The sequence below is a fragment of the Salarias fasciatus genome, assembly GCF_902148845.1.
Source record: "Salarias fasciatus chromosome 23 unlocalized genomic scaffold, fSalaFa1.1 super_scaffold_20, whole genome shotgun sequence".
NCBI classification, from domain to species: Eukaryota; Metazoa; Chordata; class Actinopteri; order Blenniiformes; family Blenniidae; genus Salarias; species Salarias fasciatus.
In genome coordinates this window covers 170,617-186,425 of record NW_021941230.1, presented here as the reverse complement: position 1 = coordinate 186,425, position 15,809 = coordinate 170,617, and the positions used below count along the sequence as shown (strand labels likewise).

Here is a 15,809-nt window from a genome sequence, read left to right as displayed (position 1 = left end):
TGAACAAACTCCATGACTCCACATTCCCACTGACCGCAAACAGAAGCTGTGATTCTCACCTCTCAGGGAAACTCTGGTGCTTTGGTGCAACTTTTTGGGCAATTTTTGCTGTAAAAGAAACTTGACAGCGGAGATTTGGGATTTGAGGCTGGTCGGGGTGGTCCAACATAAGGCCCGTGGACCAAAACTGGCCCAAAGCAGGCTCCAATCCAGCCGGAATGCTTGACATGTTTTTACAAAAAAACACAAAAAAATTGATTTATCAGCAAAATTGTTCAATAAATAAATGAATAAATAAGTAAATAAATATTTCGAGAGCAAAATTGTAAAAAAAAAATATATTTTAGGCCAAAAAATATTACTTCATGTCCAAAACTGTCAAACATTAAAAAAATATATTGGAGAGCAAAATTTTAAAAAAAATATACATCTTTTTTTTTTTTTTTTTTTTTTAAAAAAACAAAACAAGAAAAATACAAAATTCCATAAAGATAAAAATTTTCAAAAAATAATAAATTATATATATATAGCAGGATTACTATATAAACAACATCATCAGTAGGGTAAAACTATTTTAAAAAATTGTAAAAAAAATAAATACCAAATTTGTCCAAAATTTACAATAAAAATGTTTTGACATTAAAATTGTAAAAAAAATAGACCAAGATTGTCAAAAATTAAAAAAAAGAAAAAAAATGAGATTAAAATGATCAAACATTACGAAAAATAACTCGAGATCAAACTTGTAAAAAATTAAAAAACTTATTTGTGAAGAAATTTACAGCTAGTTCCTCATTAGCCTCAAAGCTCTGCTGTTTGTCAGAATACCCAGAATGCAACACTCCATTGATGTTGATTTTTTTTCTCAAGTTTTTTGCAAAAATAGAAACATTTTCATCATCCGCATACAGACAAACTGTCAAGTTAAAGATCAATAAATGTTCTCCTCTGTGGTTTTCATGTTCTACCTTCTGATTTCTGTTCTGTCTCCAATAAACAACAACAACAACAACAACTCTCCACGTTTTATTCTCATCTTTATTTAAAGTAGAAAAAGAAAAAGTGAAGCAGGAGAATCTCTGGCGGCTGATTGGTTCACAGTGTGGCAGAATACTGACGGAGAACACTGTTCTCACAAGGCGACGGGTGACGAAGGAAGGATTTACTGAACGTGGTAGCTCGCTAAGCTAGCTCATTAGGCTAGCTCGTTAAATGACAGAAGAAATTATTTCTGGGTTTTCATCTAACGACCTCGTTAAAAGTTCAAAGCTCGTTAAATAAAGAAATATGTCAAGATAAACGAGATCGTTAGAACCTGAGAGCTTGTTAGTCTCTTAACGAGGCGAGCAGCTCGTTAAAGGATCAGAGCTCATTAAAGCAGAGAACCATGTGAGAATGTGAGAAGTCGTTAATCATGGAGAATCAAGAGAACAGGGGGAACCTGGGTATTGTTCTTAAGTTCAGGTTAAAAGGAGATAACGAGCTCATTAAGACTTTATAACGAGGTGATTTCTGGTTTTCCTCTTAACGAGCTTTGAAGTTCTGATGACATCATCATGTTCCAGTTAATGATGACGTCATTAAGAGTCTCTAACGAGCTGATTGGTTGAACCTGGATCCAGTTCAAGTAAAACCTTCCTTCAGTTTCGGTTCTGTTTTCGTACCGATGAAGAAAAAAGTGACAAAAGTAGAAAATACTGAAGATTTAAATTCATGTGGCGATTTGTAGACGACAGGAAGAAGAGTTGTGATCCGCTCAGTAAACATCCTTCCTGCTGACGGATGGAGAACGGCTGGAGGAGCAGGTGGCGCTGCGGATCACCTCCATCCACCTGCAGAGAGAGGGAGGGGTGAGGGAACGATACCGGGGCCGATATCGAGAACAATACTGAGACAAAGAACAATACCGGCGCTGATATCTAGAACAGTGCTGAGACAAAGAACGATACCAGGGCCGATATCTAGAACAGTGTTGAGGCAAAGAACGATTCCAGGGCCGATATCTAGAACACTCCTAAGACAAAGAAGGATACCGGGACCAATATCTGGAAGAGTACGGAGACCAGGAACGATACTGGGAATGATATCTAGAGAGATACTGAGACCAACAATGATGCTGAGAGTGACATCAAGAACAGTATTGAGACCAGGAACGATACTGAAACCAATATATAGAACAAAACTGAGAGAAAGAACAATACCTGGACTGATATCTACAACAGTGGTGAGACAACAACATGATACTCTACAACAGGGGTCGGCAACCCTTGGCACGCCACCCGTGGCACGCGTGGCACTAACACTGGGCACGTTTACATGCGACCCATATAATGGCTTATAGGGCAGAGCGGATGTGTCATGTGAACGCCGAGCGGATCCGCTTCACTCTGAGCGGATTGTATTTCGGAGCCGATTGTACGAGGTGGTGTACACCTATCGATAATCTGCTCCGTGTCTCATATAAAAGCTGCCTGACAGCGGAGCAGAAAAAAACGGGACATTATTTGCTCCGCATGCGCGCCCCCGTACGTAGTGACGTGCCGACGTGCACAGTAAACGGGAAACAGGACAGTCAAAAACAAGCAGAAAAACTTTTTTTTTTAATAAAAACCAAGAGAGAAAAAAAAACTGGAGAGGAGAGATGGAGGCAAATCGCGCTGTTTAAAGAGCTCCATAGCAGAATACAAGCGATCGCCCCGCCGGTGTTAAGGATTAACTGGTTTCCGTGTTAACGAGTGACGGCGGACTTCTGTGTAAACACATGCTGATAACAGCAGCTGTTAAAGTAAGACTCAAAAAACACTTTAAACTTATACATTCACTGTAACTGTAGAAAACCGACGTTCGCTGTATCGACTTCAAGTCTCATTCATCTATTGGTCACAAGTTAACACGGGCACCAGTTAATTCGTAACATCGGCATGCAGAGCACAAAACACAAAGTTTATGAAAGCACTTTTTGGAGTTAACAACAGAAATTTTTTTTTTAAAGATATGATTGTATGTGCTTTACCTGAATGGAATAAATTTCCAGGTATGTTGGAAATCCTTTTGGATTTTGTAACTTGCGTTTAATTTGATAATGGCACACACATTGATGAGAACATTTTAAACTGGCACTCCATGACAAAAAGGTTGCCGACCCCTGATCTACAACTATACTTAGAACAGGAACGATACTGAGACTGATATCAAGCCTGATACCAAAACCGACATCAAGACCAATACTGAGTCTGATTAAGTAACTCAAGGTTAGTCCTGCAATCGGTATTCAGTATCATCTGCTATCTACACATCAGTTCTGGTATCGGTACTCAGTATCAGTACTCGGTATTATCTACTATCTGCACATCAGTTCTGGTATCGGTACTCAGTATCAGTACTCGGTATTTTCTACTATCTACACATCAGTCCTGGTATCCTTACTCAGTATTGTCCAGTATATACATGTCAGTCCTGGTATCGGTACTCAGTATCATCCAGTATTCACATATCAGCCCTAGAATCGGTACTGAGTATCAGTACTCAGTATTGTCCAGTATCTGCAAATTAGTCCTGGTATCAGTACCCACTATCAATACTAAGTATCGTCCAGTATCTACATGTCACTCCTGGTATCGGTACTCAGTATCATCCAGTATCTACACATCAGTCCTGGTATCAGTACTCAGTATTGTCCAGTATTCACATATCAGTCCTGGTATTGGTACTCAGTATTGTCCAGTATCTACACATCAGTCCTGGTATCGGTACTCAGTATCAGTACTCAGTATTGTCCAGTATCTGCAAATTAGTCCTGGTATCAGTACCCACTATCAATACTAAGTATCGTCCAGTATCTACATGTCACTCCTGGTATCGGTACTCAGTATCATCCAGTATCTACACATCAGTCCTGGTATCAGTACTCAGTATTGTCCAGTATTCACATATCAGTCCTGGTATTGGTACTCAGTATTGTCCAGTATCTACACATCAGTCCTGGTATCAGTACTCAGTATTGTCCAGTATCTACACATCAGTCCTGGTATCAGTGCCCAGTATAAGTGCCAAGTATCGTCCAGTATCTACACATCAGTCCTGGTATCGGTACTCTATCAGTACTCAGTGTCATCAAGTATCTACACATCAGGCCTAGTATCAGTAGCCAGTATCCGTATTCAGTATCAGTATTCTGTTACATTCAGTATCTACAAATCAGTCCTGGTATTGATACCCTGTATCAGTACTCAATATCAGAACTCTTTCATACAGTATCTACACATCAATACTCATCCTTGCTTTGAGTTCTGGTTCTAGGTCAGGTTCTGACCTGTGGAAGGCGTACTGGCTCTGGGTTCTAGATCAGGTTCTCACCTGAGGAAGGCGTACTCGCTCTCGGACCTGAAGTAGTACACGTGGGCCTTGAACTGCAGCTTGAAGACGTAGTCCTTGTTGATGTTCTCCGCCTCCGACGGAATGCTGACGGAGTAGCCCAGCAGCGGGAGGCTGGCCAGCGGGGCGTCGTCCTGGAGACCAGACACACAGTTAGCGATGACGTCATCATTACTGAGCCCGGCGGGTGATGTTCTGTGGCGTTCTCCCACCTGGTGCGTCTTGTAGAAGAACAGGCTGAAGTTGGTGAAGACGACCCAGAGCTTCTGCCAGCCGGAGCTGTTCTTGAACTTCCTCAGCAGGTTCCCCGACAGCTGGTTCTGAGAGCGAGAACCGGAGAACCGAACCAATCAGCCAATCACAGCTTCAATAACAGCACAGGAGAAGGAGGAGATATCGGCTCTGGTATCAGTATCAGCCTGATAGTGGTATTTTTTAATATGGTAGCAGTAATTTTGAAACATTAGTATGTTTTTTTTTCTTTTTTAATCAGTATCCTTAATGTGTTAGAATCAGTAACATCAGTATCAGTAACTTTTTAAGATCAGTATAGATAATTATGAACGTCGGTATCGATAGTGTTGTAACATCAATATCAGTAATTTACATGTTTTCATCATGTAAGCTTGCTGTTTCTGTTCAAACAATATCAACATCAGTATCAGTCCAGATGTTAATATTGGTATCAGTATTGGTCCAAATATTGATATCAATAGCAGTATCAGTCCAGATTTCAACATTAGTATCGTGTCGGTCCAGGTATCGATACTGTTATCAGTATCTGTCCAGATGTTGATATTAGTATCAGTCCAGATGCTAATGGTGCCAGTATCAGTCCAGATGTTGATGTTGATACTGCTATCAGACAAGACGCTGCTATTGGTATCAGTATCGGTTCAGATGTTGATGTCGGTATCAGTATTAATCAGTATGCTGATATCGGCATCAATATGAATGCCGGTCCAAGTGTTAGCATCTATATTAGTATCAGTCAGTATGCTGATATCGGCATCAGTATGGGTACCAGCCCAGGTGTTGGTATCGGTATCAGTATCAGTCAGTATGGTGATATCAGCATCAGTATGGGTACCGGCCCAGGTGTTGGTATCTATATTAGTATCAGTCAGTATGGTGATATCGGCATCAGTATGGATATGGTCCAGGTGTTGGTATCTATATTAGTATCAGTCAGTTTGCTGATATCAGCATCGGTATAGGTACAGTCCAGGCATTGGTATCCATATCAGTTTCAGTCAGTATGCTGATATCGGTATCAGTATGGGTCCAGATGTGGTGACGTCATCACCTCCACGGCCAGGCTGCAGTCCACCATGGACAGGCCGGTGCTGCGGTGCCAGCAGACCTGCACCGTGCTGCTGCTGCTGTTGCTGCGGTGACCGGAGCGCGAGGTGCTCAACTCCTCCTCAGGCTCCTCCTCTGAGGGCTCTGTGGGGGTGAGAGGTCAGAGGTCAGGGGGTCAGAGTTCACCAGGAGGAGGGGTGGAGGTGGAGAGTTGAAAACCCACTGCTGCGGTCGGCGGGCGGCGGTGTGAGTTCGGAGACGCTGCCTTGCTCAGCGAGGTCGACGGCCATGCGGAGGTCATCCAGCCAGAGGTCCAGCTCCTCCGCACAGCTGGAGGCACAGGAAGTGACCTTTAACCTTTAACCTCTAGCCTTCACAATAAAAAAACCCCACAGATTCACACTTTCCTGTTGCCATGGCAACAGCTTGAAAATTATGTTTGTTGCACTTCTCCATGGAGACAGAGAACACTTCCACCTGTCTATGTTGTGACTGAATGGGAACTTTTTCAAAAAGTTCCACCTTCACTGACTCCGCCCGCCAACAAATAAAAACTGAACTTCCTTGTTGTTTTGAGAAGTGTCACCGGGCGGCTCACCTGGCCGCTGCCACCACCGTCTGCTTCTGACCAATCAGAGTGAAGCAGTGAGGAACGCCCCACTCCTCCTCGCTCTCCCGGACCTGCAACCAGGAAGAGCCCGGGGTCAGGGGTCAGGGGTCAGGGTTCTAGGTTGTGAGTTCTGGGTTCTGGGTTCAGGCTTCAGGATTGTGGGTTCAGGGTTCTGGTTTCTGGGTTCAGGATTCAGGGTTCTGGGTTCAGGGTTCTGGGTTGTGGGTTCAGGGTTCTAGATTCTATGTTCAGTGTTCTGGTCTCTAGATTGTGGGGTTTTGGGTTCTGGAATCAGGGTTCAGGTTTCTTGGGTCAGGGTTCTGGTTTTTCGGTTGTGGAATTCTGGGTTCTGCGTTCATGTTTCTGGGTTCTAGGTTCAGGGTTCAGGTTTCTGGGTGCAGGGTTCAGGTTTATGGGTTCAGGATTCAGGATTCAGGGTTTGGGATTGTGGGTTCAGGTTTCTGGGTTGTTGGTTCTATGTTCTGTGTTCTGTTTTCTGGGTTCAGGGTTCTGGTTTCTAGGTTGTGGGGTTTTGGAGTCAGGGTTCAGGGTTTTAGATTCTGGGTTCTTGGTTCTGGGTCGTGGGTTGTGCAGGGTTTCGTACCGACATCCCGAACAGCGGCAGCTGCCCGTGAACCTTGAACTGGTTGGATGACGTCATCCCCCGACTGGTGTAGAGCAGAACGTCACTGAACTGGGGAGAGAGAGAGAGAACACAACGTTCTGAAGGAGAACCTGGAGGACCAGGAGGAACCTGGAGGACCAGAACCCTGGGGAACTTGGTTCTGGTTCTGCAGGTTCTCCAGGTGTTCAGTGAGGAGCGTACCAGGAAGAACATCCTCTGCTGCAGCCCCTTCCCAGACAGCTTGGAGAGACAGCCCAGCCGGATGAACTCCTGCAGACACACCACGACAACACACCTTCAACAAGTTTCACATTTCATTTCAGAATAGTTTCATGTTTCCTTTCAGAAGTTTCACATTTTGACCATGTCTGGTCGTCATGGAAACAGAGTGGTCTATAGCGTGAGATCGTCATGGAAACAGTGGTTTCTAGCTCTAGTCATCATGGACAGACAGTGGTGTGTATATTCTGGTTGCCATGGTAACAGAGCATCCCCTCACCCTGCCAGGAGCCACCAGGTTGTCGGCTCCACTCAGCTCCCTCTGCAGCTCCAGCAGTTTCTGCAGGTTCTCCATCTTCACCATGGAGCCCTGCAGCTGCTGCACCAGCTCCGACACGTCGGCCAGGGCGGCTGGGGGCAGAGGGCACAGGGCAGAGGTCAGAGGTCAGAGGAGGGCTGGGGGGGGCGCAGGGCAGACGTCAGAGGTTAGAGTAGGGCTGGGGGCCACAGGGCAAAGGCTAGAGGATCGGTGGAGGGTGGAAATACAAAAGTTAGCGTGTAGCATCTAGAATGTGGCTTCATCTCGACAGTCCCTGAAGTCCTGGTGGATAGCATTAGTCTTTAGCATTAGCATTAACCTCATCTCTGCAGCGCCTGAAGTCCTGGTGCGTAGCATTAGCCTTTAGCATTAGCCTCACCTCTGCAGTATCTGAAGTCCTGGTGCATGGGCGCGCAGTGCTTTAGCATTAGCATTAGCATTAGCCTCACCTCTGCAGTCCCTGAAGTCCGGGTGCGTGGGCGCGTAGTGCTTTAGCATTAGCATTAGCATTAGCCTCACCTCTGCAGTCCCTGAAGTCCGGGTGCGTGGGCGCGTAGTGATTTAGCATTTGCATTAGCTTTAGCGTACCTCTGCAGTCCCTGAAGTCTGGGTGTGTGGGGGCATAGTGCTTTAGCATTAGCATTAGCATTCCTCTGCAGTCCCTGAAGTCCGGGTGCGTGGGGGCGTAGTGCTTTAGCATTAGCATTGGCATTAGCATACCTCTGCAGTCCCTGAAGTCCTGGTGCGTGGGGGCGTAGTGCTTGCAGAGCCGCTCCAGCAGCAGCCTGTAGTGCAGCAGGCGGTGCAGCGGCCGCAGCAGGAAGGTGTTGAGGTTCAGGTAGCAGACCCGCTGCTGCTCCAGCTCCCGGCACAGCGCCTCGGCCCGCCGGCTGCTCCGGCAGCAGCGCTCCAGCTCCACCAGGCACTCCGGGTGCTTCTGGAGGTGAACCGTCAACTGCTGCTGAGGAGGGGACACCACCCAGAGGTTAGTGAGCAGAGAGGCTCCGCCCACTGAGAGGTCACTGAGCAGAGAGGCTCCGCCCACCCAGAGGTCAGTGAGTGGAGAGAGGCTCCGCCCACCCAGAGGACCGAGGTCAGGTTTACCTTCAGACCCTGGATGTTCTTCAGGAGAACGTCCCCGATCCGTTGGTGTTCTCCTATAATGTGAGCATTAGAGCGACCCTCCCTGGGAGACACAATGACATCATACAAATAATTAAATAATCCCAGTAATGACATCATCTAAAAAATGAACTCATCCCCACAATGATATCTTTCTTAAAACGTATTAATCCCAACAACGGCATCATCCATAAAATGAAATAATCCATATGACATCATACTAAAAATTTAATCATCACACCAATAATATAATCCTAAGAATTAATTAATCCGAACAACGACATAATCCTGAAAAATGTATTAATCCCGAGAATGACATTATCATAAAAACGAAATAATCACAACAATGACACCATCCTAAAACTAAAAGAATCCCAAAATGACATCCCCTTAAAAATTAAATAATCCCAACAATGACATCACCCTTACAATTAAATAATCCCAACAATGACATCATGCCAAAAATGAAATCATCCTAAAACTAAAATAATCCCAAAATGACATCATCCTGAAAAATAAATAATCCCCAAAATGACATCATCCCAAAAATGAAATAGACCCAACAATGACATCATCACCCTTCCAATTAAATAATCCCATCAATGACATCATCCCAAAAACGAAATCATCCTAAAGCTCATATAATCCCAACAATATCATCCCAAAAATGAAATCATCTTAACAATGACATAATCTTCAAAATAAATAATTCCCATAATGACATCATCTTAAAAATGAATCAATCCCAACAATGACGTCATTGTAAAACAACAACAACGACATCACTTTTACAATTAAATCATTGTATAACATCGACATCATCCAGCGCTGAGAAGAGGTGCATTGTGGGTAGGGTCTCCTACCACAGAGCCAGGCGCTGCTCCATCTCCCTGAGGAACCCTCTGTGGAACTCCAGCACCGGGTCATAGTGGGAGGACAGCAGGGTCTTCACCGAGTCTGGGAACGACTCGTCTGTCGCCACGGCGACCGGGAAGGACTGGAGGAGGGGAGGGGGAGGGGACAGGTGGACACTTTTTAAAACAAAAACATCGTGGGGGACAAAACTGCAAGTGCGCACTCCATCAACTTGGAAATGGGAGGAAATGCAACTTTTTGAAAACGCTTCATTGAATTGGGGGAAGACGTTTGTTGTTTTGGAAAGGACTGACTGTCTTGGAATGGGGGAGGGGCAACTTTTTGAAAGGCCTGACACCATGGAAACGGGAGAAAGACCAACTTTTTGGAAACCACTGACTCTGTTTTCAAACATTTTTTTACATGAGAGTAGCTGTAACTCCTTTAAAACATTTTAACATTTCCCCCCATTTTTAAACTAAATTGTAGCTACTTTTCATATTTCAATTTTTAAAGCCTTTTTTAAAAAAAAGTTCAGCAACAGCTTCCAGTATTTAAAAAAAAAAAGGTTTGTGGAAATAATTTTTGTTTTTTCATTTTCGTTTTTAAAAAGTTGATTTTTTTTTTTTTTTCATTTTGAAAACTTTTCTGGATTTAAAAAAAAGTCTTGGTGTTTTATTTTTTTTCACATTACTTGTGATTTGAACCGTTTTGTGTTAGTTTTTGTTTATTTATTTTTTGATAATTTTAATGTTTTCATCCATCTTTCATTTTTCAAATTTTTTTCAACACTTTTTCTGTATTTTAAAAAGTCCTTCACATTTTTCTGAACTTTTTAGCTTCCAAAAATCTAAATATAGATTGTGGAAATATATAGGTATTTTTTTAATATCATTTTTACAAAGTTGTAATTCTTTATTTTTTACTTTACTTCATTTCCCCCCCCAAAAAAATCTTAGTATTTTAGAAGTTTTTTTCTTATTATTTTTTTCAAATTTCTTATGATTTAATTTATATATATATATTTATATTTATATATATATTTATATATATTGCAAATTTTAATGGTTTCATAAATCTTACTTTTGTCAAAATTTTTTCAACAATTTTCCATCTAATTTTTCAAAAAAATCCTTTGGATTTTTCTGTCTGAGCTCCTCCTCATGTGGGCGTGGCTACCCTCTGACCCCGCCCCCTGCTCCGTTACCTTGGTAACCACCTCCAGGTCCTTGATGAAGGTTCTCTCGGTGCTCAGCAGCTCCTTGGCGATGAAGTAGGCCTTATTGGTGGGAAACTTCTGGAAACAGACGAAACCATGAGACCCCTGTGACCCCTGACCTCTGACCCCCCCATGACCTACACACGACCCCACCTTCCTGCGGGCCTCCTCCTCGTCCTCGTTGCGGATGTAGCCGGCCTCGGTCAGCAGGGGGCTGGTGAGGGGGGACGGAGGGGGCGGAGCCTCCGTGGGGCCTGGGGGGGGAGGGGGGAGGCAGATATGAGAAAAACATCTGGACAAGTTTTAGAAAGTTAAAGGGGCTTAATGGATGATCTCATTTCAAGGTTTAGAAGGCTGGATGGAGCTGATATCGATATCGGTATCAGTATCGGACCAATACCGGCCATTTCTAATATCAGCATGGGTCGGATATCGGCCATTTTGATATCGATGTTGGTCTGATATCTCTGATATCGGCCACTTTTAACATCAGTATCAGTCTGATATTGTCCACTTTTAACATCATTATTGGTTCAATATTGGTCGTTTTTAACATTGGTATCGGTCTGGTATCAGCCAATATATTATATAATATAATAATTTATACGGCATCGCTCCGATATCAAAAACTTTTAGCATCGATCTCGATCCGATATCGGCCATTTTACACATCAGTATCAGTCCAATATCGACCATTTTCAATATCGATATTATTGCGATATCAGCCATTTTTAACTTTGGTATCTGTCCGATATCAGTCATTGTTTTCAAATATTGCCATCGGTCAGATATGGGTAATTTTCCACAAGTATCAGTCAGATATCAACCATTTTTAACATCAGTATCGGTCCAATATCAGCCATTTTTAAAATTGGTATCGGTCCGATATCGGCCATTTTCAACATCGGTATCTGTCCAATATCAGCCATTCTTAACATCGGTATTGGACTAATATAGGCCATTTGTAACATCAGTATTGGTGCAATATCAGCCATTTTTTACAGATATGGGTAACGTTTTACAATCAGGTATCGGTCTGATATCGACCATCTTGGTATCGGTCCAATATCAGCCACTGTTTTAACCATATACCAATATGATACCAATCAGACCAATATCGATGCGGGTCTGATATCAGTCAATATTCACACATCAGTATAGGCCCAATATTGGTCATATTGGTATCGGTCTGATGTTGGCCATTTTGTTTAACATATTGAAATTATGATACTCGTATTACTAAAAAAAAAAAAGAGAGAATAAATAAAACCATTTTGTATATATTGGCCGGTATTTAATTTATTTTTTATATGCTAGCATTGGTGATAGACATCAGTATCACTCCAGATTTTCTCCTTCCTGTTTTAAAGACTTGAAATGAGAAAATCAGTGATGAAGATGAAGATGAAGATGATGAAGATTCTCTACATCAGACTGAGCTACTCTAGAACCCTCTAGAACCATTCTCCTCTACTCTAGAACCCACTGGGATGGTTCTAATCTACTGGAGCTCTAGATGAGGTTAGTTCTTCAATGACCGATGGAGGTGAGTTCATTTATCAACTTTTAACCCTTCAAATCCAGAGTTATTGATCTTTTCTCTTCTGATTTCATCCTAAAATCTGTCAAACGTCTTGTTTTATAAATTACTAAATATTTGAGGAATTTAAAAAGAAAAAAAATTGTGGGAAAAATAGTGATGATTTACTCTTGATGTTGAAATGGAGATTTAGATTTTGAACTTTTGCTTTGCTGAATTTTTGATTTTATTAAAAAATAATTTTCTGTTCTTACTTATATTTTTATTTGCATTGTTATTATTTAATAGTTCATTGTGATTATTTATATTTACATTTATTACTATTCTTTAAAATTGTTTTTTTTATTATCCAAGTAGCTTTTTATTATTTGTATGCATCCTTATTGAATTGTGTATTTTAATTTTTTTTTTTTTTTAGATTTTTTATTTTTAATTTTTTAATTATAGAAGGGTTTATTTATCTTTAATCTTCCATTCTGATATTTGATTCATTATTTCTTTGCACTTTTTAAATATTTGCTGAACGGTTTCTAAATATTCATTTTTAATACTTAACGTATTTCTATTTTTAACTTTAAATGCATTCAATTCAATCAGAGAAAATTCCATTTATTTATTCACTTTTAATACTAATTTTATTAATTTATGGAACGATTATATATTACATTCTTCTTACTGTGACATTTTTTATTCTACTTTGGTTTAAAAATAATTTTCTTTATCTCCAAGATCATTGTTTTTTCATTTGTATTTATTTTTTTTATTTAGAATTGTGTGTTTTGTTTTGTTTTTTACATATAATTATATGTATTTCAGGAAGTGCTGTCACTGTGCTTTTTTCATCAATTTTATGTCTTTTTTTTATTTGAACTTATTTATTAATTCCTATGAATTTAAAAGATTATGTCTACATTTCTCCCTCAAATTTGAATTTGAAAATAAAATAAAATTAAACTAAACTTCATTTTTTTAAATTTATTTTATTTATTTCATTTTATTTTTTTATTTTTTCAATTGTTTTTCTTTGTCCAAATAAACTGAAATGAACTGAACTGAATTTTTATTTTTTACTTTAAATAATTAATTTATTTTTGTTAATTAAAAACTTTATTGAATTAATTTAATTTAAGTTAATTAATTTTACATTTCTCTATTTCAAAGTTAAAGTCATGATCTGGGCCTTAAAGGGTTAAAAGCATCTCATTCAATGGAAGTGATCAGAACTGCAGCGATGGAAGGATGGAAGTCTCTAACTATCGCCGAGGTAACCGGATACTTGCCGACTTTCCAGAGTCCAAAACACCAAAACTCTCCCAAAGCGCCGGACTTTCAAAATAAAAGCACAACATATCTACAAACTAGAGCTTCAGGAAAGCGACCAGTCCTTTTCTCTGTGTTTATTGGAAGAGTTAGATGAAAAACAAACAAGTGCAGGATACAACAACAAGCAGAACAACAACAGCCGGTGGGAGGGAGGGAGAGAGAGAGAGAGAGAGAGAGAGAGAGAGAGAGGAGAGAGAGAGAGAGAGAGAGAGAGAGAGAGAGAGAGAGAGAGAGAGAGAGAGAGAGAGAGAGAGAGAGAGAGAGAGAGAGAGAGAGAGAGAGAGAGAGAGAGAGAGAGAGAGAGAGCATGCAGCGGCAGGCAGAGCAGGGATGCACCGATACTGATTCCGATATCGAGTATACGGTCGATACTATGCACCGGCACCAATGATGTCATCATGATATCACATGATGTCATTGAAAAGCAGGAAGCAAGACTCATGCTGTGCAGCATTCGCCTACAGCATTAGCATGTAGCATTAGCATGTCCAGCTAGCTCTCACCTCAGCTAAAGTGTACCAGGTATCCTGGTATCGTGACAGAGATATTGGTGTATCGGCATCAGTATCAGTACTGACTAGAGCAAGAATATCGGCACTGGTATCAGTGTTGGCTACAGCAGAAATATCCGTTTTGGCTTTGTCAAAGATATCGCTATCGGTATCATCTGTAGCAGAAATATCGGTAACAGAAGAAATATCGGTTTTGGCTATATTTGAAATATTGGTATTGGCAACAGTATTGGCTATACCAGAAATATCGATATCGGATATAGCAGAAATATTGGTATTGGCTCTAAAAGAGGTATCGGTATCATCTATAGTAGAAATATCCATACTGGCTATAGCAGAGATACTGGTAATAGCAGAAATATTGATATTTGCCAAACCACAGATATCGGTATCAGCATCGATTGTACCAGAAATATCGGTCTTGGCTTTAACAAAGGTTTAGATTATGGCAGAATTATCAATATTGGATGTAGCGCATATATCAGTATTGGCTTGAGTAGAAATATTGGTATTGGCATCGTCTCTGCCCGAGATTTGCATATCAGTATCAGCATGGGTACAGTAGAGATATAGGTATCGGTATCAGTATCAGTCAGGATATATCACAAATATCAGGTATCAGTATGGGTATGAAATATCAGTATCAATATAGATATAGGAGAGATATCGGTATCATTTCGGTAACGTATCAGTATCAATATCGGTAACAGTATAGGTATAGCAGAGATATCGTATTGGCTATGGGTATCGGTATCAGTATGGGTATCAACATGGGTGTAAGTATTGGTATCAGTATGAGTATCAGTAACAGTATCGGTATCAGTGAAGATGTAAATATCGGTATCAGTATGGGTATCAGTGGGTACTCGGTGCATCCCTGACAGAAAAACCACGAAAAGTGAAACAGAAACAGGAAACAAAGTGAAAAACAGAATCAAGTGAATAAACAATAATAAAGATGTTAAATTAATTTGTTCTAATAGTTCTTCAGCAGAACGTTCTCCTCTCCACGTCCACGACACAAACTCACAAACTTTCACATCTTTACAAAAACTTTCACCACATTTCTCTGCTTTAACAGAATGACGACATCATCCAGGGGAAACGGTTTCCATGGCAACACTGATTAAACACAGAAAATAGATTCTGTATCCATGGAAACGGGAGAGAGCGCAACTTTTTGAAAATGTAACTTTTTGAAAAGGCTAAAAAAAATTGTGTAAATAGGGAAAAATAACCTTTAGAAAATGCTGAAACTCCATAGTCATGAAAGATGGAGGAACGCAACTTTTTGAAAGTGCAACTTTTTTAAAAACATTCCGAGGCTGTAACGCAACTTTCTGAAAATCCTTCAACTCCATGGGAATGGGGGGAACGACTTCTTGGAAACGCTCTGTCACCATGGAAATCTGTGAAAAAGTAGCTTTTTGAAAACGCCTTAGTGTAAATAAGGGAAAACAACTTTTTGAAAACAATTCAGTCACAGTAGAAATCAGTGAAAATACTGTTAAAACTGCTCCGTCACCATGGATACGGGCCTAAATGCTACTTTTCAAAAGAGCAACTTTATGAAAATGTCATTGTATGGAAGCACAACTTTTTGAAAATGGTCCGTCACCACTAAAACAGAGGGTGGAACTGTCCAGAAAGATGTCGTCAGGAAATGATGACATCATCAGAAGCTTCTTCATGAAGTGCAGTGAAAATAAAGAGTTCATGCAGAGCAGGGGGCGGGGCCAAAGCAGTGAGTGGGAGGAGCCAAGGCAGTGAAGGGCCAAAGCAGAGAGGG

General features: G+C 41.0%; 1 protein-coding gene across 2 annotated transcripts in view; it reads right to left on the bottom strand.

Annotated features, from left to right (window-relative positions):
• Nucleotides 1-1,018: 1,018 nt before the first annotated feature.
• The window catches only part of LOC115383791 (FERM, ARHGEF and pleckstrin domain-containing protein 1-like), a 32,267-nt gene continuing 17,476 nt past the window's right edge, over nucleotides 1,019-15,809 (bottom strand). For both annotated transcript variants that reach the window (XM_030085983.1, XM_030085982.1), the window contains exons 13-26: nucleotides 10,799-10,899; nucleotides 10,634-10,723; nucleotides 9,435-9,568; nucleotides 8,554-8,635; nucleotides 8,170-8,410; nucleotides 7,411-7,541; nucleotides 7,113-7,181; nucleotides 6,891-6,980; nucleotides 6,275-6,357; nucleotides 5,900-6,006; nucleotides 5,681-5,820; nucleotides 4,587-4,694; nucleotides 4,357-4,508; nucleotides 1,019-1,832 (exon numbers count right to left, since the gene is read on the bottom strand). In XM_030085983.1, coding sequence (XP_029941843.1) covers nucleotides 1,757-1,832; nucleotides 4,357-4,508; nucleotides 4,587-4,694; nucleotides 5,681-5,820; nucleotides 5,900-6,006; nucleotides 6,275-6,357; nucleotides 6,891-6,980; nucleotides 7,113-7,181; nucleotides 7,411-7,541; nucleotides 8,170-8,410; nucleotides 8,554-8,635; nucleotides 9,435-9,568; nucleotides 10,634-10,723; nucleotides 10,799-10,899 — 1,604 coding nt within the window. In that variant the 3' untranslated portion in view covers nucleotides 1,019-1,756. The remainder of the gene's footprint in view (nucleotides 1,833-4,356; nucleotides 4,509-4,586; nucleotides 4,695-5,680; nucleotides 5,821-5,899; nucleotides 6,007-6,274; nucleotides 6,358-6,890; nucleotides 6,981-7,112; nucleotides 7,182-7,410; nucleotides 7,542-8,169; nucleotides 8,411-8,553; nucleotides 8,636-9,434; nucleotides 9,569-10,633; nucleotides 10,724-10,798; nucleotides 10,900-15,809) is intronic.